At 38.0% G+C, this 22,462-nt stretch overlaps 1 protein-coding gene and 1 pseudogene across 1 annotated transcript; one reads left to right on the plus strand and one right to left on the minus strand.

The window, feature by feature from the left end:
• The first annotated feature begins 11 nt into the window (after nt 1-11).
• LOC134736738 (protein FAM193A-like) lies at nt 12-20,138 on the plus strand. Its single transcript, XM_063640001.1, has 3 exons — nt 12-375; nt 18,417-18,542; nt 19,285-20,138. Exons 1-3 carry the CDS (start codon nt 267-269, stop codon nt 19,440-19,442), a joined length of 393 nt encoding a protein of 130 aa, XP_063496071.1. The 5' UTR covers nt 12-266; the 3' UTR covers nt 19,443-20,138.
• On the minus strand, nt 4,903-14,667 carry LOC129481603 (DNA-directed RNA polymerase II subunit RPB3-like; annotated as a pseudogene).
• Nucleotides 20,139-22,462: the final 2,324 nt, after the last annotated feature.

Consider the following 22,462-nt stretch of genomic DNA (forward strand, 5'->3'; position numbering starts at 1 on the left):
AAGGTCAGCAAAATAAGCAGATTCATTTTAAGGATGAGGACAAGTTAAACAGGGTTGTAAGCTAAAAGAGAACAGCCATGACAGAGGATACCGTGAAGATTCAAAAAATGGTGGTGAATATTGAAAAGGCCTTGGAGGACACATAATAGAATGCAAACTCCGCAAGGAGAGGGGCTTTGTGTCTTGTTTCCCACTGTGTCCCCAGGCTTAGAATATTCTGGCATCAGAAGGCACTCAATAAATATAGAGAGGAAGAAAGGAAGAAGATGAAATCAGGAGTACAGATTAAAGTGTTATCTTTGGAAGAGAGGCAACACATCTTCTGGGACAGAAGGGAAGAAGGGAAAGCTGGGGAACATGCAGATAATACAAGAGGTGTGGTTTGTGACTGATGGCTGCTATTTTCTCTGTGAGGTAGGAGGCTTGGCCATCTGTTACAAATGAGTGGGTGAGTCCAGCTAAGTAATTTAAGAAGAATGGTAAAGGTTTGTACCAGCTACTAGCATGAATAATATGGTTATTTACTTGAAATAAAAATATTAGATGATACTAACAAGGCATGCATTATGAAAATTGATGCATTCATTTGAGGTTACTTACTGATTTACAGAAAATAAGCCACTGGATGCATTCAATCATTTATAAGGTTGGGGTTAAGTTTAAGACATAAATGTAAATTTGTTTGCATATTACCCAGAGTAAAGTCAATATCCTCTTTGGTATATTGCATAATCTCAGTCACTGTGTTACTCTTTTGCTGTGAGCTTTTAAGGTCTGCCTTAATATATTAATAACTATAACGTTGTGCAATTATGAACTTCATCATTTGGATAAAATTATGAATAAAAGTAATTATCCAGAATTCTCTGATTTAGTTGCCATATCTTAAATAATTCCTTTTATGAAGAAAATATAAGTGATTAAATTATACGTAAATACTTAAATTTTATAGACTACAGGTGGCTCTGAATATGTAGATTTCATAATGTTAAACATCACAGAGACTTCTGTGACCATAAAAAAGCTGCTTAATTAAGCATTTTAATATACTGTCAAGGCATGTAAATTAAGCAAAAGCAAAAGCTTAATTACTCTTTTACAGACTGAATCCAGACAACTTTGGACATTCCTTCATTTGAAGAATTTTTACTGAACAATTACAGACCATTGATATAGTGAAGATCAGGATGGCATAGTTTTCCTGTCTTCATGGAGAATGAATGAACTGTATTTTTTATTAGACTAAGCATGAGTTCTTCCCAAATTTCCTCCATGAACCATAGGCTCCTACCTCTTAACCATTTTATGAAAATTCTATGGTGAATTGAGGTCCTCCAGTTATTTGACAATATCTGATTTTGCCATGGTCATGTGGGAAAAGTAGGCATGTGAGCAAGTCATAGTTTTACTTGGTTGGAAGATTCTTCTAATTATGTCAAGATGAAAGGTTTTATACTGTGTAGACGGCAGTGTGAGAGAAGTGGACAGTAGAACTCCTGTTTGGTGGGCCAGTGGCTATATTTTAAAATATGAAGGATACATATTTGACTGTTTAAGTACAATGATCTGCCATGGATCTATACTTTTGGGCTGCTGTCTTTTAGGCTAAAGCAATTAAAGGCAATGTAATGAACATGGTTATCTGTGGATGTCCCTTTGATTGCCATTGTATTATGCTTTACACTGTGATGGCTCTCTCTTTGAGGAAAGATGCTGTTCCTCCAGGGAGATAAAATATAAAATATGAATCTTACCCTTAAGCATACACTTCTCCCCACTCTCAATATACAGTGGCTCTGGAATTTCATGCTTCACTTGGGAGTTGAAAGTTTGCGTTTATAATTTTATATTCTTATTACAGGCCAGGCTATTGAGATTAGAAAGTCTTTATTTTTCAGTTGGAGTGTGATGAGCCATATTCCCTACTGTAAACAGCCATATTAACCAAGATAATTTAATTTGGAATGATTACTTTTTGCCTTGAGCTATAGATCAAAAGTTTCTATCATATGTACAAATAGAGTAAAAAAATTTTTTTTCTGTGAATGTTACAAAATTTTTTTATTGTGGTAAAAAACACGTAAGATCTTTCCTCTTAAATTTTGGGTGTATGGTACGGCATTGTTAACTGTAAGCATAAGTAGAGCAAATCTGTGAAAATCTTCCCTCTTGTATGATTAAAACTTTATGCTCACGGAACAGCAATTTTCCCATTTATCCCTCTCCCTAGCATCTAGAAACCATAATTTTACTCTATTTCCATGAGTTTCACTATTTTAGATACTTCCTATAGTGGAATCATGTACTATTTGTCTTTCTTGTACTGGCGTATTTCACTTGGCATAATGTCCTCAAGGTATATCTATGTAACAGAATTTGCTTCTTTTCATGGCTGAATAATATTCTATTCTATAAATATATACTACATTTTCTTTATCCATACATATTGCTGATAAACTTTTAGGTTGTTTCTAATTCTCTTCTTTTCTTTTTTTTCTTTTTTTTTTTTTTTTTGAGACGGAATCTTGCTCTGTCGCCCAGGCTGGAGTTCAGTGGCGCGATCTCGGCTCACTGCAAGCTCCCCATCCTGGGTTCCCGCCATTCTCCTGCCTCTGCCGCCGGAGTAGCTGGGATTACAGGCACCTGCCTGCCACCACGCTCGGCTAATTTTTTATTTTTTATTTTTAGTAGAGACAGGGTTTCACCATGTTAGCCAGGATGGTCTCAATCTCCTGACCTCATGATCTGCCTGCCTCGGCCTCCCAAAGTGCTGGGATTACAGGCATGAGCCACTGCGCCCAACCAGTTGTTTCTAATTCTTATCTATTGTGAATAATGCTGCAATGAACATGGAAGGGCAAATATCTTCCATGTCCTGATTTCAGCTCTTTTGGATAAATGCCCAGAAGTGGGATTGCTGGATCAAATGGTAGTTTTTATTTTTAATTTTTCTATGAATCTCTATGCTTTTTTTTATAGTGGCAACATAATTTTATATTCTCACCAGTAGTGCACACCGTTCAAATTTTTCCACATCCTTGCCAACACTTTATTTTTTTAATTTTTAATTTTTTATAATGACCATCGTAATGAGTGCGAGATGATACCTCAGTGTGGTTTTGATTTGTATTTCTCCAATGATTAGTGAAGAATGTCTTTTCATATGCCTGTTGGTCATTTGTATCTCTTCTTTGAAGATAGTTATTTTTATTTTTATTTTCTGCTATTGAGTTTCTTGTATATTTTTATATTAACCCCCTGCCAGATATATGGTTTACAAATATTTTCTCTCATTCTGTAGGTTGCTTTTGTACTTGGTTGATTATCTCCTTCGCTATGCAGAAGATTTTTAGTTTCTGGCTTTTTTGTTTGATGTAAATCCATTTGTCTATTTTTGCTTTTGTTACTTGTGCTTTTGGTGTCATAGCCAAGAATTAATTGCCAAGACAAATGCTTTGAAGATTTTACCCTATGTTGCCTTCTTGGAGTTTTATAAATTCATGTCTTATGTTTAAGTCTTTAATCTATTTTGAGTTGATTTTTGTGTATGGTATAAAATAAGGATCCAATTTTATTATTTTTGCATGTGATATCTAGTTTTTCCAGCACCAATTTTCTGATACTATCATTTTCCCATTGTGTACTCTTGGCATCCTGTCAAAGATCACTTGACTGTATATGTGTGAGTTTATTTCTGGACTCTCAGTATTGTTCCATTAGCCTATATGTCTATCTTTATTCCAGTACCATGGTCTTTTGATGACTATAGCTTTGTAATATGTTTTAAAGTTAAAAAGTTTGAGGCCTCCAGTTTTGCTCTTTTTGTCAAGATTGTTTAGGCTACTGTGGGGTCATTTGTACTTCTGTACAGTTTTTAGAATTGTTTTGTCAATTTCTGCAAAAAATGTCACTAGGATTTTAATAGGGATTGCATTAAATGTGTAGACTTTGGATGGTATGGACATTTGAACAATGTCTTCTAATCCATGAACATGGGAAGTCTTTCCATTTATTTGTGTCTTCTTTTTTTAACTTTTTTGAGATTATGTTGTGCTCTTCATTGCCAAAAATAAACACTTTTAAAAACACAACTTCTGTTAATCAATAAATATCTCTTTCTTTCTGTGTTTTTTCCAGGCTGCCTAATTAACTGCTTTGTGTATGTTCCTCCCTGGAGACAGTGTTAAGAGTTCAGGGCCAGAGCCTTCATTTGGGAGAAATGAAATACTTCTGTGTATGTGGGAGGGGCCGTGCTCCTGCTGGTCGCTGCCACCTCTACCACCACCACCACAAACAAACTAAATAATCAGGTATTGGTGGTGAAGGGGTTTGTAACTGCTGGGTAGAGAGTGAAATATTATGTTTACATAGGGGAGAGGGCACAGCCATGGCCTGATGCTATTCCCAGAAGGTTACTTCTCAAATTAAAGACACCTGGGAATTTGAAGTGCTGGTAGGACAGCCTTGGGGAAAGAACTGGAAGGGTTTATAGGCCCTTTGAATGAAGGCTGTGACATTCAATCCTAATACCGGAAATCTAAGGTACAACTGAAATTATTCCTTTTGGACAGAAAGCGTTTAAAGTAAAGAGCTGAACTAACCAGGAGAGAAGTCCGTTTGGCTCCCCTACAGGTGCATTAGGAAACAGGCTAAAAGGGATGTTTTGGGATCTGTGGAGCACTGCTGGCAATTAGCAGTTAGGGCCAGTAAAAATCTGTCCTGCTTAAATGCCGCTGGCATCCCTAGTAATCTATCACCCGCTTCTAGTTGGTACTGATGACCTGCCAAGAAGCTCAAGCAACAGTAGACTAGATTTCCAAAAACTAGAAGAGTCTCAAGAGAGACCCCCCAAATCCAGCTGCTGGCTTGAATCTCCATTCTTGCTGAAGCAGCAAGCTGCAGCTAGTTTATAGTTAGCATGTCACTCTGGATCTCGTGGCTTAATTGAGTTTGTAAGTCACTCAGCTTCTTCTTCAATCCAGTGAGGGCTAAGAGGACATGGTTTAAGGACACAGAGAGCCATAGGAATTCATGGTGTAGCAAAACTTTCTGGCTTGCCCGTGGGGTCACAGGGCACCTGTGATTTATCCTCATCCAGCTCCAAGTGCTCAGTCTTTGGCCACTCCCTGGGTTTGCAGTATGCTGCATGCCTCATGGCATTGTCTGGATTGTATTCAAAAGCCACCCCTGCAGTAGGGTTCAACTTGGCATGCTGCTTGCTGAAACACGTTTTTGTATAGGCTCAAAGTCTCAGCTCCTGGTCCTTTCTCAACTTGATGATGAGAATGTCATCCTGCTCCACACAGTCATTAGGGTCATCATCTTGGTGCACTGGAATGACCTGGGGGCTGTTGGAGATGAGGTCTCAAGATGTGATATGTCAAATCTGGTCGTCACTGCACTGCACATCGAGGGTGAACTCCACCAAGCACTCAGCAGAACTCTTCACATGGGCAGTCCCGGGAGGATAGCAGCTTGTCCACAATGTCGTCACTAATGAGGAGAATTAATCTAAGTTTGTGAGCCATGAACTCATCATGAAGAACTGAGGAACTGGCATCAATTTGAACCCAGACAATGACTATTATGGGCACCTCAGAGAAGAAGACACTCCGAATCAAAATGGCCACTGCCGCATTGGTGTTCTGGATGATAAACTTGACATTGTGGGTTGGTTGCCTTATGGCATCACGCCCCCTATTTGTGTGTGTGTATGTCTGTGTGCGTGTTTTAGCAATCTTTTATAGATTTCAGTGTCTACATATTTTATAATACTTCTCAGTTTAGATTATTCCTAAGAATTTTATTCTTTTGGATTGAGTTGTAAATGGACTGCCTTCTGCATTTTTGTTTCCAATTGTTCATTGGTAGTGTACATATACTCAACTGATTTTTGTGTGTTGATTTTGTATCCTGCAACTTTGCTTAATTGGTTTATTAGTTCTAATGGTTTGTGTATGTGTGTGTGTCTGTGTGTGTGTAATTGTCAAGGTTTTCTACACATAGCGTCATATTATCTGCCAACAGTGAAAATTTGTTTTTCTTTCTTTGTGATTTGGATGCCTTTTTATTATATTTCTTGCCTAATTTCTCTGGCTAGGACTTCCAGTAGTATGTTGAATGGAAGTGGTCAGAGTGGGCATCCTTAACTGTTCCTGATCTTAGAGGAAAAGCTTTCAGTGTTTCACTGTATAGCATGGCATTAACTGTGGCCTGTATTATGTTGAGATAATTTTCTTCTATTAGTTTATTGAGTGTTTTTATCATGAAAGGGTGTTAAATGTTTCAGATGCTTTTTCTGCATATATTGAGATAATAATGTAATTTTTATCCTTTATTCTGTTAATGTGGTGTCTCATATTGATTATTTTTGTATTTTGGCCATCCATGTAACCCAGGGATAAATCTGACTTGGTCATGGTTCATCCTATACATTTTGTTATGTTCTCTTTTCATATTTATTTGTCTCAAAATATTTTGCTAAAGTTTACCTTCTGATTTATTCTTTGACTCATTGGTTATTCAAGAGTGTGTTGTTTAATATTCACATATCTAAGAACTTTTCCATTTTCCTTTGCTTTTCATTTCATTCCATTGTTGTTGGAAAATATAATTGACACAGTTTGAATCTTCTTAAATTTGTTAAGACTTGTTTGTGACTTAACATGTGATCTATTCTGGAGAATGTTTCATGCATGCTTGGGAAGAATATGTATTCTGCTGCTGTAGGGTGGGATGTTCTGCAAATGTCTGTCAGTTCCATTTGATCTATAGTCTGGTTCAAATCCTCTTATTTATTTCCTTATTGATCTTCTGTCTGGATGTTCTATCAATTATTGAGAGTGGTATATTGAAATTCCCTACTGTTATTGTGTGTTGTCTATTTCTCTATTAAATTATTTCATTGATTACTTCCTGTATTTGGGTGCTCTGATTATGGGCACATGTATATTTATAATTGTTACAGCAGATTGACCCTTATATCATTATATAATGTCCTTGTCCTTCTTTGCCTTTTTGGATAGTTCTTGACTTAAAATCTACTCTGTCTGATATAAATTTGGCCACTCTTACTGTCTTTTTTGACTACAATTTGTGTGGATTATTTTTTCTTTTTTTTTTTTTTTTTTTTTTTTTAATTATACTTTAGGGTTTTAGGGTACATGCGCACAATGTGCAGGTTTGTTACATATGTATCCATGTGCCATGTTGATTTCCTGCACCCATTAACTCGTCATTTAGCATTAGGTGCATCTCCCAGTGCTGTCCCTCCCCCCTGCCCCCACCCCACAACAGTCCCCGGAGCGTGATGTTCCCCTTCCTGTGTCCGTGAGTTCTCATTGTTCAATTCCCACCTATGAGTGAGAACATGCGGTGTTTGGTTTTTTGACCTTGCGATAGTTTACTGAGAATGATGTTTTCCAGTTTCATCCATGTCCCTACAAAGGACACGAACTCATCATTTTTTATGGCTGCATAGTATTCCATGGTGTATATGTGCCACATTTTCTTAATCCAGTCTATCGTTGTTGGACATTTGGGTTGGTTCCAACTCTTTGCTATTGTGAATAGTGCCGCAATAAACATACGTGTGCATGTGTCTTTATAGCAGAATGATTTATAGTCCTTTGGGTATATACCCAGTAATGGGATGGCTGGGTCAAATGGTATTTCTAGTTCGAGATCCCTGAGGAATCGCCACACTGCCTTCCACAATGGTTGAACTAGTTTACAGTCCCACCAACAGTGTAAAAGTGTTCCTATTTCTCCACATCCTCTCCAGCACCTGTTGTTTCCTGATTTTTTAACGATGGCCATTCTAACTGATGTGAGATGGTATCTCACTGTGGTTTTGATTTGCATTTCTCTGATGGCCAGTGATGAGGAGCATTTCTTCATGTGTTTTTTGGCTGCATAAATGTCTTCTTTTGAGAAGTGTCTGTTCATGTCCTTTGCCCACTTTTTGATGGGGTTGTTTGTTTTTTTCTTGTAAATTTGTTTGAGTTCATTGTAGATTCTGGATATTAGCCCTTTGTCAGATGAGTAGTTGGGAAAATTTACTTCCATTTTGTAGGTTGCCTGTTCACTCTGATGATAGTTTCTTTTGCTGTGCAGAAGCTCTTTAGTTTAATGAGATCCCATTTGTCGATTTTGGCTTTTGTTGCCATTGCTTTTGGTGTTTTAGACATGAAGTCCTTGCCCACGCCTATGTCCTGAATGGTATTGCCTAGGTTTTCTTGTAGGATTTTAATGGTTTTAGGTCTAACATATAAGTCTTTAATCCATCTTGAATTAATTTTTGTATAAGGTGTAAGGAAGGGATCCAGTTGCAGCTTTCTACATATGGCTAGCCAGTTTTCCCAGCACCATTTATTAAATAGGGAATCCTTTCCCCATTTCTTGTTTTTGTCAGGTTTGTCAAAGATCAGATAGTTGTACCTATGCGGCATCATTTCTGAGGGCTCTGTTCTGTTCCATTGATCTATGTCTCTGTTGTGGTACCAGTACCATGCTGTTTTGGTTACTGTAGCCTTGTAGTATAGTTTAAAGTCAGGTAGCGTGATGCCTCCAGCTTTGTTCTTTTGGCTTAAGATTGACTTGGCGATGCGGGCTCTTTTTTGGTTCCATATGAACTTTAAAGTAGTTTTTTCCAATTCTGTGAAGAAAGTCATTGGTAGCTTGATGGGGATGGCATTGAATCTATAAATTACCTTGGGCAGTATGGCCATTTTCACGATATTGATTCTTCCAACCCATGAGCATGGAATGTTCTTCCATTTGTTTGTATCCTCTTTTATTTCATTGAGCAGTGGTTTGTAGTTCTCCTTGAAGAGGTCCTTCACATCCCTTGTAAGTTGGATTCCTAGGTATTTTATTCTCTTTGAAGCAATTGTGAATGGGAGTTCACTCATGATTTGGCTCTCTGTTTGTCTGTTATTGGTGTACAAGAATGCTTGTGATTTTTGTACATTAATTTTGTATCCTGAGACTTTGCTGAAGTTGCTAATCAGCTTAAGGAGATTTTGGGCTGAGACAATGGGGTTTTCTAGATATACAATCATGTCATCTGCAAACAGGGACAATTTGACTTCCTCTTTTCCTAATTGAATACCCTTTATTTCCTTCTCCTGCCTGATTGCTCTGGCCAGAACTTCATTTTTTTCAGCACCACACCACACCTATTCCAAAATTGACCACATAGTTGGAAGTAAAGCTCTTCTCAGCAAATGTAAAAGAGCAGAGATTATAACAAACTGTCTCTCAGACCACAGTGCAATCAAACTAGAACTCAGGATTAAGAAACTCACTCAAAACCGCTCAACTACATGGAAACTAAACAACCTGCTCCTGAATGACTATTGGATACATAATGAAATGAAGGCAGAAATAAAGATGTTCTTTGAAACCAACGAGAACAAAGACACAACATACCAGAATCTCTGGGACACGTTCAAAGCAGTGTGTAGAGGGAAATTTATAGCACTAAATGCCCACAAGAGAAAGCAGGAAAGATCCAAAATTGACACCCTAACATCACAATTAAAAGAACTAGAAAAGCAAGAGCAAACACATTCAAAAGCTATCAGAAGGCTAGAAATAACTAAAATCAGAGCAGAACTGAAGGAAATAGAGACACAAAAAACCCTTCAAAAAATTAATGAATCCAGGAGCTGGTTTTTTGAAAAGATCAACAAAATTGATGGACCGCTAGCAAGACTAATAAAGAAGAAAAGAGAGAAGAATCAAATAGATGCAATAAAAAACGAAAAAGGGGATATCACCACCGATCCCACAGAAATACAATCTACCATCAGAGAATACTACAAACACCTCTATGCAAATAAACTAGAAAATCTAGAAGAAATGGATAAATTCCTCGACAAATACACCCTCCCAAGACTAAACCAGGAAGAAGTTGAATCTCTGAATAGACTAATAACAGGTTCTGAAATTGTGGCAATAATCAATAGCTTACCAACCAAAAAGAGTCCAGGACCTGATGGATTCACAGCTGAATTCTACCAGAGGTACAAGGAGGAACTGGTACCATTCCTTCTGAAACTATTCCAATCGATAGAAAAAGAGGGAATCCTCCCTAACACATTTTACGAAGCCAGCATCGTCCTGATACCAAAACCTGGCAGAGACATAACCAAAAAAGAGAATTTCAGACCAATATCCTTGATGAACATTGATGCAAAAATCCTCAATAAAATACTGGCAAACCGAATCCAGCAGCACATGAAAAAGCTTATCCACCATGATAAAGTGGGCTTCATCCCTGGGATGCAAGGCTGGTTCAACATACGCAAATCAATAAATGTAATCCAGCATATAAACAGAACCAAAGACAAAAACCACATGATTATCTCAATAGATGCAGAAAAGGCCTTTGACAAAATTCAACAACCCTTCATGCTAAAAACTCTCAATAAATTAGGTATTGATGGGACGTATCTCAAAATAATAAGAGCTATCTACAACAAACCCACAGCCAATATCATACTGAATGGGCAAAAACTGGAAGCATTCCCTCTGAAAACTGGCACAAGACAGGGATGCCCTCTCTCACCGCTCCTATTCAACATAGTGCTGGAAGTTGTGTGGATTATTTTTTCTATGTTTTCAGCCTGTGTGGGTCTTAAAGTCCAAAGTGAGTTTCTTGTATACAGCATACAGTTGAGTCTTGTTTTCTTTAAATCCATTCAGCCACTATATCAGTCTTTTTAATTGAGAGTTAAATTTATTTACATTTAAAGTAATTATTGATAGGAAAGGACTTATTATTGCCATTTCTTAAATTGCTTTTTAGCTGTCTCGTAGCTTTTTGACTCACTTTTGCTCTCACTGTCTTACTTTGTATTTTTCTGACTTTTTTGTAGTGGCATGTTTTGATTTCTTTCTCATTTTCTTTTGAATATCTGCTAGATAGGTACTTTCATTGTGGTTGCCATAAAACTTACGTAAAACATGTTATTGTTAAAATAATCTACTTTACACTGATAACTTCAATTCCATACAAAAACGCTTAACTTTTACTCACCTCCCCCACACTTTATGCTATTGATGTCACAAATTACATCTTTTTATATTGTATACCCATTGCTAGATTTTTATAATTATTTCTTATAATTTTATCTTTTAACTTTTATACAAAAATTAAAAGATTTATACAGCATTGTTACAATATTACAGATGTCTTAGTTTTTAAGGCTGCTGTAATAAAATGCCATAAGCTGTGTAGCTTATAAACAACAAACAATTATTTGTCATAGTTCTGGAGGCTGGGTAGTTTAATGTGAAGGTGCCAAGAGATTTGGTATCTGATGAGGGCCCACTTCCTATTCATAGACTGTACCTTCTCTCTGTGTTCTCACATAGTAGAAGAGGCAAGCAAGATCACAGGGGCCTCTTTTGTAAAAGCATTAATCCCACTTATGAAGGCTTGGCTCCCATGACCTAATTGTCTCCCAAAGGCCCCACTTCCTCATACCATTATATTGGGGGTTAAGATTACAACAAATGAACTTTGAATGCACACAAACATTCAGATCACAGCAATAGTATTCTTTATGCTTTTATGTATTTACCTTTACCAGTGAGCTTTGTATTTATGTATGCTTTCATGCTGCTGTTTAGCATCCATTCGTTTCAACTTGATAAACTCCCTTTAGCACTTCTTGTAAGGCAGTCTAGTGATGATGAATTCCCTCAGCTTTTCTTTATCTGGGAGAATATTTTTCCTTAATTACTAAAGGATAGTTTTTCTGGATACAGTATTCGTGACTGGCAGGTTTTTTTTCTGTCAGTGTTTTGATATATCATCCCAATTCTCTTCTGTCTTGGAAGATTTCTTCTGAGAAATCTGGTGATAGTCTCTTGTTCATAACAAGTTGCTTTTCTCCTGGTGCTTTCAAAATTGTTTCTCTTTGACTTTTGACAATTTGATTATGATGTTGCTTGGTGTGTACTTCTTTGAATTCATCTTAGTTGGAACATGTAGTTTCTCAAATCTAGATGTCCATTTCCATCCTTACATTTGGGAAGTTTTCAGATGTTATTTTATTAAGTAATGTTTCTGCCCCATTCTCTCTCTCTCTTCCCCTTCTGAAACAACAATAATGCAAATATTGGCCCATTTGATGGTGCCTCATATGTCCCTTAGGTTTTCTTTATTCTTTGTCATTCTTTTTTCATTTTGCACCTCTAGCAGATAATTTCACATAACTCATATTCAAGTTTGCTGACGTTTTCTACTGCAATATCAAGTCTGCCATTAAACTTCTCTAGTGAATTTTGCAGTTTATTTTCTTTTTCAGCTCCAAAACTTCTTTTTTATATTTTCTGTATCTTTCTTGATACTTTATTCTGTTCATTTGTTATTTCTTTGAGCTCACTGGCCATCTTTATGACAATTATTTTGAATTCTCTTTCAAGTTGTCCACATACCTCTTTGTAGGTCCAGTTTCTGGAGAGTTAGTTTATTCCTTTGATTGAGGCATGTTTCCTTGTTTTTCACGCACCTTGTAGCTTTGTATTAGGATCTGTCACTTCTCTCAGTCTTCAGACTGGCTTTCTTTGGATAAGACTCCCACTAAGTAGCCCAGAAAGAGATTCTGGAATCCTCTGAAACTTTTTTGGGGTATCTGGGCCTGTGCATGCAGTTTCTCAGAGAGGCTTACTGTGTTTTTTGTTTCCCCTCAGGAACTCATTATCTTTTCTGATGTCTGCCTGTGCCACCACAAGTTCTCTGGTTCTACAGCTGCAAGTTTCCCACTCTCATTTGTTGTCAGTGGCTGGCAAACATCCAGAGCATGCCAGCTTCCTGTCAGTACACTGAGTAAGGTGAGACAGATATCAGTTTCTCAGAAGCTGGTGTTCCAAGAAGCTAGAATGACAGACTCATTTCTTGCTTGTTTCTCCTTCCCTCTTGAAGGAGAAGCCTTGAGTTGTGCATCTTCTCTTGATTTTACTGAGGTATGGTAGCTATAGCAAACTGAGCAAACTGCTTACTGCTTTTTTTTTTTTTTTAACTTTTGCTCTCAGTGGCTCCAAGGCATCCAAACTATGCTAGTTCCATCAGTGCTCCAAGTGAGGCAAGACAGAAACTAGTCCCTCGGGCAGCCCTCTGAAGAGCCAGAATGCCAACACATGCTCCACTCTTCTCCCTCCTTGCCAAGGAAGAAGTCTTAAGTTGTGCACTTCCTCCCCCAATTGTGCCATGCTGTGCCAACCATATCAAGCCACCTGCTGCTTTCCATTGTCCTCAGTGACCCCCAGACATTCAAATTATGCTAGTTCTGTTGGCACACCAATCAAGGAAGTAAGAGACCAGTTTCTTGCGCAGCTCTCTGAAAAGCTGGAACATTTGAGGCATGCTCCATTCTTTTCTCCCAGAGGAAAAAGATGTGAAGGGGCATTCTGTCTTGGCACTGAGCTGTGCTAACTTGGGGGAGAGGCGGACCCAGGTAAATGAAATTGCTCTTCTTACTCAATTCAATTTGACTATTCTGTACTTTGTGCACACTTGGAATACTGCAACATCTTAATTGGAATCTGGAATTCTTATAAAAATGTTTAGTGTGTACATTTGTGGGCAGCTAGTGTTTCTGTGTGGGAATGAAGGCTGGGGCTTCCTATTCAGCCACATATAGTTAATTATGTGGATAACTAACTTTATTCAGATCACTCATCTTATCAAGAAACTGTCCATTAACAAAACTCTCACTTGAAAAGTATTTTTCTGGAAAAAATACTTTTTTATTTAGTGTCTAGGTGTACAATCTCTCACTTGGTATGGAGGAAGTCTTGTTTACGTTGAAATATGTACTATATATAGGATATAAGTAGGTAAAAGGGGGCTATATCCTGGGCTCTTCACTTGGAAGCTTTAATTTCAGCAATTTGAACAGATCTCTCATTGTTCTGCAACATCCTTCTCCCAGGAGAAGATGGTTGGGTTTAGTGTAGGGGTGAAGATATGTTCAGAAGAGGGACTTTTTATTGAGGGATTGCAGAGTTAAGGTTTTAACGATGTATTTCCAACTTTTATGATGCAACATACAATTTTTGTCATTTTAATGGAAGTTAATAAATTTTATGTCCAGATATTCAGAAAAGGGAGGAATTGTTATTTTGTTTGTGTGCATTTTCCCCTTTCTCCTTTGCTCTCCTTCTTGCTGGGAGTTCCCATATCCATTTCCTTCATATTGGTCTACTTGTTGCCATCTCTTCCTGTTGAATGCTTTCATGAATTTTATATTTCCCCTTGTAGATTGTCATGCAAGCACTGCTTATTATTTCTTGTTTATCTTTCTTCTCCAGTGACCACTGTGTTTTCTTTTTCTCCTTTATCTGACCCTCCCTTTCTCTTCTTTAGAATAGTTACTTACTGCTTACAAGAGTGCTTTGAATGCTAATGCTATAATTCAGACACTGATTTTTAAACAGAATCCAAAGATTACATTTGAGGCTGGCCTGACTCAGTATCTGCCATATGCCACTAAAATAATCTATTGTTTATTACTGTTTTATTGTGTTCTTATACAGTTTTATACTGCTTGGGTGTGATCTGGCACTGTTAGCTTTATCCACTTCAAAATTAACCAAGCCATCTGGAGGAGTATAATTTAGAGGGGTAGCACATGGGTTTGTGAATGCTGACATCTTGACTGTGCTCTGAGGGTGTCTCTTGTGTTTCTTCCTACTCCAGTTTCACCCAAATAAAGCACAGAAATTAAATCACACATCTACTCTCACTTCCCCACATATACATTTTGCAGGCTTCACTGAAATATCAAGAAAACGAAAACAATAGTCTTTGGAGTTCCTTTAAATCATAACAAGTTTGTGGTATTTAAATATATTCAAGCATGAAGTGATATTTAAACAATGCCTTGATGGTTTTTTCCTAGTATAATTTCTCATTTTTTTTTCTCATTTTATTTCCAAAGTGTTTTATTTATTTGTTTTCTCCCTCCCTTTCTTCCTCTTTTTTCCTTCCCCTTTCATTCCTTTCCTTTCTTCTCCTCTTCTCTCCTTTCCTGTTCTCTCTTCTCCTTTTTTTTCCTTTTTTCTCCTTTCATCTACAAATTCTTGTGAAGCATAAATTGTTAGCCAGAGTCAAAGATTTCAGTGATGAACAAGATAGGCAAGGAGATGTTTGATAGGAGGACACACACAATATACAAAGACATAAATAGTAAATAATATATTATTTTCTATACTTAGTTTAACCAAAATAAGTTATAATTATTTGAAAGAGATTGATAGATGAGAGTAAGGTAGCTATTTTTCTATAGAAAGTAAAGTAAGGCATCTCTGAGCAGGTAGCATCTGAGCTGACACCTAAATAATAAGAAATAGTCAACAAAAGGCCTTAGGACTCAGTATTTCAGGCAGACAAACAGCAAATGTAAGCTTCACAGGGTTTAAGAACAATCTAGGCACAGTGAATAAAAGGAAAAAGGAAAAGACAGGAGTTTAAAGAGGTAGGCAGGGTTTCGTTCATGTTCACAATGCTGAAGGTCACGAGGAGGGTGTTAGATTTTATTCCAATTGTAAGAAGAGACTATTGGAGGATTTTAGGCAGGGAAGCGATGTGATTTGATTTATGTTTTAAAAAGATCACTATGGCTTCTGCATAGTGGATGAGGAAAACAAGGCAAGACACATTAAATGGTTTGTCCTAGACTACAAAGCAAGTCACAGAACAAGAACTGTCTTCTGACGCCAAATCCAGCCTTTTTTAAAAATCATTTACCTTGTGACCTCATCATTTTCTATTTTTAAAAAATCATTTTGTCCTCCAGAAATAATCTTCTTTTTTATCTTCTCAGATTATTCTAGCAGTTACTAAATTACATTTTTATTTATTCTTCTCACGGATTGACCTTGCTAGGTTATAGAGGCATGTTGTATCATCTTTATTAAGGTATGCCCTTTAGTGAGGGTATGCTTAGTGCAGCTTGTATGTATAATTAAATGTAAAATTATGATTCTGCAATAAAACACAACAGATTAATGACTTTCCTACTGAGAGGAAACTGAAAAGTAGACAATAGTAAAGGAAAAGTAATTCTTTATGTTTGTGATTTTCATCAATGGCTCCCACTAATTCTTTTCAATTTTCCAAATAAATAAAATTTAATTAACTTTTAATTTTCTTTTATAAAGTCAACTCTTGTCTAGAGAAATTTGGGGGTGAGGGGAATAATCCATGCATAATTTAAAAATGGAAATTTTAGATGAAGCATGGATACTGTCTTTCTATCTTAATTTAGATAAAGTGAAACAATAAAACTGTGACCAGTCTTTGCATTCAGTATTTTTTTCATTAATTTGTTTACTCATTCATTTCTTCATTCAATAAAACTTTACCACATTCTTATGTGCCAGGCATGGAAACTCTCACGTATTTGACTTCTGACATGCTATTCTTTCTTCCGTTGTCCATTTCTTATTCCATTGGATAATTTACTTCCCTGACTCTTTCATGTGTCCTAGAAGTTTAGCCGTGAAGTCCATCTTGCATATCTATGCAGATTAAACTTGTATAATCTTGTTTTCCCCTGTCAATCTATTCCTATGCTTCCCAAGCTCCCTGTGCCCATACTCCTCTCCTTTTGTTGGAGCAACTTGATCTTTACTGACACATTCAAGCCCAGTTCATTCTCTGAAACTTGTCCTGCCCTTAGTCTAGGGTATTTAAGGAATCCTTTCTGAGTAATTTGCAGGACATGTCATCAAAAGTCAACATTACTGCCAATTCTGCTTGTGGTTCCTTCGTTTTCTGTTTGAAATAATGATGCGTTTTCTTTTCTCATTGGTTAGTTCTCCATTTGAAATTCTGTTTTCTCCCAAGTAAAAAATTTCATTAGGCTGATAATCCTAGCTTAAACTGTAGTCTGCTGTCTGGGCCAGACTTCTCCATCTAGTCTCTGCACATCATTTGCTTTGAACACTTCTGTCTAAGTTTGTTTCACTACAGAGATATTACCTTAGGTGAGACACTATTTCTTGCTGTATATGCTGAGAAATATTCTAAGGTATTTCTAGACATTCATCTCCTACTCAGAGGAATTCACTACAATCTCTTCATCTTCCTAGTTCCCTCACCATACAGACACTGTCATCTCTAAGATCACAAATTAATTTCTTTTTGGCGTATTCAATGGGCTTTTATCAAAGGCTCCCCTGTGTTAGAATCTCTGCACATTTATCTTCTGTAACTCAGTTTTTTGCTGGTTCTCATCTCTCCTCCAGATCCTTCATGGGTTTCTTCTATGTGTTTTTTCCTTTAATATTGATGTTTTCCAGGCTTCTGTCTCTAAGTCATTGGTCAAAATATTTTTTACTGATACATGATAAGTTTAAATGTGTTTGTGGTACGTGTGACATTTTGATACATTCACATAATGTGTAATAATCAAATCAGGGTAATTTGGATATCCATCACCTTAAACATTTATATTTTCTTCATGCTAGAAACATTATAATTATTCATCACTAGCCCTTTTGAAATGTGCAATAGGTTATTGTTTACTATAATTACTGATTTACCTAATACTAGGGATTATTTCTTCTATCTGACTATATTTTTATACCTAACTTTATCCGTTTCTTCTCCCTACCTGCTTGTCATTTTTAATACTCTGTGGGTGATCTTGTCCAGTCTCTTGTTTCAACTGCTGTGCAGCCCAGCCTTAATCCCCATGCTCTAGATTTATATATTCAACCTTCTGTCAACCACTTATCATCACATTGATCCTAATATTTTGAAATCTGAATGTGTCATCTTCCCTCTAAATTGCTCTTCTTCCTGAATTGCTGTCTAATCCTTTTCCTCTCCCACAGTTCCATACCTACCCATCCATAGTTCTAATACTTTTAATGCTTAAGTGTTTCTCAACCTTTTCTGTTCTTTTTCTTTTATCCCCACTACCTCATTCTGGCTAGATCATCACAGCTGTCTTTACTACTCTATCTGCCTTTAGTTTTGTCACATTTAAGCCTGTCTTCTACACCTCTGCTTGGTTAAGCTATCCCTTTCCACTGCCCCTGTTGGTAGCTATCTTGTAGTCATCTTCAGCTCAATGCCATTTCTCCATTTATTCCAAGATGACCACTATGATGCTGGAATTCTTGCCCAATCTCTCCCGGCCATGCTGAGTTAGGTGTCCTTCAGCTATACTCAAGGATATTATGTGAATATCTATATTATCTTAATTATCTGTTTACATATCATACCTTCCTTTGCATTCTCAATGTTACCTTGCCCACTACTCCTCACAAAATACAACTCAGATATTACTTGTGGGTTGCTTCATTTTCCAGTAAGTTTATTTCAACAAGGGGGTAATGTGGATGCTCTTAGTATCTTGACACTTATTTTTCTTATTCTTTTCTTTTTTTAGAAGGTGTTTCACTCTTGTTGCCCAGGCTGGAGTGCAATGGCACGATCTTGGCTCACTGCAACCTCCTCTCTCCGTCAACCTCAAGCGATTCTCCTGCCTCAGCCTCCCGAGTAGCTGGGATTACAGGCATGTGCCACCACACCTAGCTAATTTTCCATTTTTAGTAGGGACGGGGTTTTACCATGTTGGTGGGGCTGGTCTTGAACTCCTGACCTCAGGTGATCCACCTACCTTGGTCTCCTAAAGTGCTGGGATTACAGGCTTGAACCACTGCGCCTGGCCTATTTTTCTTATTCTTAAACATCCTACTAAACATTTTGGAGCTAGTTGTATTGGGAGGTTTATTTTCTATGTGGATGGAGCAGTTTAAAAAAGCTGAAATAAGTGAAATCTTCCAAGTGATTTAAAAAACTTATAAGTCCATGTTTCCACCTACTAAAATTCAAAAATATTTACTATAGAAGATGACTTGTCTTCTTTATGACAGTTATTTTAATTTAAAAGGAATTAAAAGGATATAACTTTTCTTGAAACATTTGTACTTATTCTTAATCACGCTGTCAATTCATTATATGATTTTGGATTACTTGCTTAATGTTTCTATTTCTTCTCCATTAATACTAATTACTCCTAATAATTATAAGAATTATTATTGTATCCAATTTAGAAATCCTGCTATGGAAGATATTTTTATAGTGTATTGTGATTAATGCATACCATGTCCATGTACACTTTCAATTTTTAAATGTGACACTATTTGTCTATTGAATACTTACCATGTGCTAGGCACTGTTCTTGAATGCTTTGTGCATAAAAGCATATTTAATCCCATCATAGCCAATAAAGTATTATTACCTTGATTTTACAGATGAGATAACTCAGATATGCAGACATCGAGTAACTTGGCCAAGCATACCTGTTATGGATCGAATTGTGTCCTCCCAATATTCATGTGTTGAATCACTAACCTCTGATGTGACTATATTTGGCGATAGAGTTTTTAAGGAGCTTAATAAGGTTAAATGAGGTCAGAAGTGTGAGGCCATAATCCAATAGGACCCATGACTTTCTAAGAAGAGGAAGACCCACCAGGCATGCACATGCACAGAAAAGAAGACCATGTGAGGGTGCGGCAAGAAGACGGCCATCTGCAAACTAAGAGGAGAGGCCTCATTAGAACCCAACCCTGCACCATGATCATGGACTTCCAGCCTTCAGAGTTGTGAAAATAAAATCCTGTTGTTTATGCCACCAAATCTGTGGTATTCTGTTATGTTAACCATAGCAAAATTATACAATACCCATCGAGCAAATAGCAGAATGGAATTAAACCCATAAAGGATGGCTTCAAAGCAGTGCTGAACCACTACACTGCCTTTAAAAATTGTCCTAACAGTTCCAGTTCAATTACAGAAAGTTTACAATAATTAGATGTTAATACTTTTATGCTTAACTTTATATTTCTATCTCAAATGCTTATTTTCTTTTCAATAGTTAATATTTTCTGGACAGCAATTCTAGACTATTTTCTAAATTCTCTGTTTTCTAAATTCTTATGTCATGCCCTCTGTCATAAGAATGTTTATACCCTTTGATCTTACTTCTAAAAATAAATCCTTAAAAGGTGATATGGTTTGGCTCTGTGTCCCCACCCAAATCTCATGTTAAATTGTAATCCCCATTGTTGGGGGATGGACCCAGTGGAAGGTAATTGGATCAGGGGGTGGATTTTCCCCTTGCTGTTCTCACTATAGTGAGTGAGTTCTCAGGAGATCTGGTTGTTTAAAAGTGTGTAGCACTTCCCTGTTTGCTCACTCTCTCTCTGTCTCCTGCTCTGACATGGTAAGACATGCTTGCTTCCCCTTCACTTTCCACCCTGATTGTAAGTTTCTTGAGGCCTCCCAGCCATGCTTCCTGTACAGCATATTGAGCTGTGAGTCAATTAAACCTCTTTTCTTTATAAATTACTCAGTCTCACATAGTTCTTTATAGCAGTGTGAAAATGAACTTATATGGCCGGGCACAGTGGCTCAAGCTTGTAATCCCAGCACTTTGGGAGGCCAAGGCGGGCAGATCACGAGGTCAGGAGATCAAGACCGTGGTGAAACCCCGTCTCTACTAAAAATACAAAAAATTAGCCGGGCGTGGTGGTGGGCGCCTGTAGTTTCAGCTACTCAGAGAGGCTGAGGCAGCAGAATGGCATGAACCCAGGAAGAGGAGCTTGCAGTGAGCCGAGATCGTGCCACTGCACTCCAGCCGGGGCGACAGAGCAAGACTCCATCTCAAAAAAAAAAAAAAAAAAAAGAAAAGAAAATGAACTAATATAAAAACTTTGTACTAGAGGAGTTGGGCATTGCTATAAAGATCCCTGAAAATGTGGAAGTGACTTTGAAACTGGATAATGGGCAGAGGTTGGAACAATTTGGAGGGATCAGGAGAAGACAGGAGGATGAGGGAAGTTCAGAACTTCCTAGAGATTTGTTGGTAGTTTTGACCAAAACACATATTGTGACATGGACAATGAAGTCCAGCTTAAAGTGGTCTCAGATGGAGATGAGGAACTTATTGGGAACTGGAACAAAGGTCACCCTTGCTATGCTTTAGCAAAGAGACTGGCAGCATTTTGCCGCTGCCCTAGAGATCTATGGAACTTTCAGCTTGAGAGAGGTGATTTGGGTTATTGGGCAGAGGAAATTTCTAAGCAGCAAAGCATTTAAGAGTTTACCTGGCTGCCTCTAAAATCCTATGGCCATTTGCATAAGCAAAGAGAACTTATATTTAAAATGGAAGAGGAGCATAAAACTTTGGAAAATCTGCAGCCTTACCACGTGGTAGAAAAGAAAAATCAATTTTCTGGGGGGAAATTCAAGCCTGCTACAGAAGTTGCATAAGTAAAGAGGAACAAAATGTTAATTGCCAAGACAGTGGGGAAAATGTCTTCAAGATATTTCAGAGACTTTGTGGCAGCCTCTTCCATCACAGGCCTGGAGGTTTAGGAGGGAAAAAAGGTTTCATGGGCCAGGCACAGGGCCCTGCTGGTCTATGCAGCCTCTGGACATGGTACCCTGTATCCCAGCTGCTCCAGCTCCAGCCATGGCTAAAAGGGGTGAAGGTACAGCTTGGGTCATTGCTTCCTGTGTTGTTGGACCTGCGGGTGTACAGAAGGCAAGAGTTGAGGTTTGGGAGCCTCCACCTGGATTTTAGAGGATGTACAGAAATTCCTGGATGTCTAGTCAGAAGTTTGCTGCAGGGGCAGAGCCCTCATGGAGAACCTCTACTAGGGCAGTGCAAAGTGGAAATGTGCGGTTGGAGCCATTACACAGAGTCCCCACTGGGGCACAGCCTAGTGGAGCTGTGGGAAGAAGGCCACTGTCCTCCAGACCCCAGAATGGTAGATCCAATGACAGCTTGCACCACAAATCTGGAAAAGCCACAGGCACTCTATGCCAGCTTGAGAAAGCAGCCACAGGGGCTAGACACTGCAGAGTCACAGGGCCAGAGCTGCCCAAGGCCTTGGGAGCCCACCCCTTGCATCCATACGGCCTAGATGAGAGACATGGAGGCAAAGGAGGTTATTTGGGAGCTTTAAGATTTAATGACTGCCCTACTGGGTTTCAGATTTGTGTGGGGCTTGTAGCCCCTTTGTTTTGGCCAATTTCTCCCATTTAGAGCAGGAACATTTACCCAAAGCCTGTACTCCCATTGTATCTTGGAAGTAACTTGTTTTTCACTTCATAGGCTCATAGGTAGAAGGGTTGTCTCAGATGAGACTTTGGACTTGGACTTTTGAGTTAATGCTGGGATGAGCTAAGACTCTGGGGGACTGCTGGGAAGGCATGATTGGTTTTGAAATGTAAGAAGGTCATGATATTTGGGAGGGGCCATGAGTGAAATAATATGGTTTGTTTCTGTACCCCCACTCAAACCTCATGTTGAATTGAAATCTCCAGTGTTGGGGGAGAGACCTAGTGGGAGGTGATTGGATCACGGGGGCAGAATTTCCCCTTGCTGATCTCATGATAGTGAGGGAGTTCTCATAAGATCTG

Source organism: Symphalangus syndactylus, chromosome 5, assembly GCF_028878055.3.
Source record: "Symphalangus syndactylus isolate Jambi chromosome 5, NHGRI_mSymSyn1-v2.1_pri, whole genome shotgun sequence".
Classification (NCBI taxonomy): domain Eukaryota; kingdom Metazoa; phylum Chordata; class Mammalia; order Primates; family Hylobatidae; genus Symphalangus; species Symphalangus syndactylus.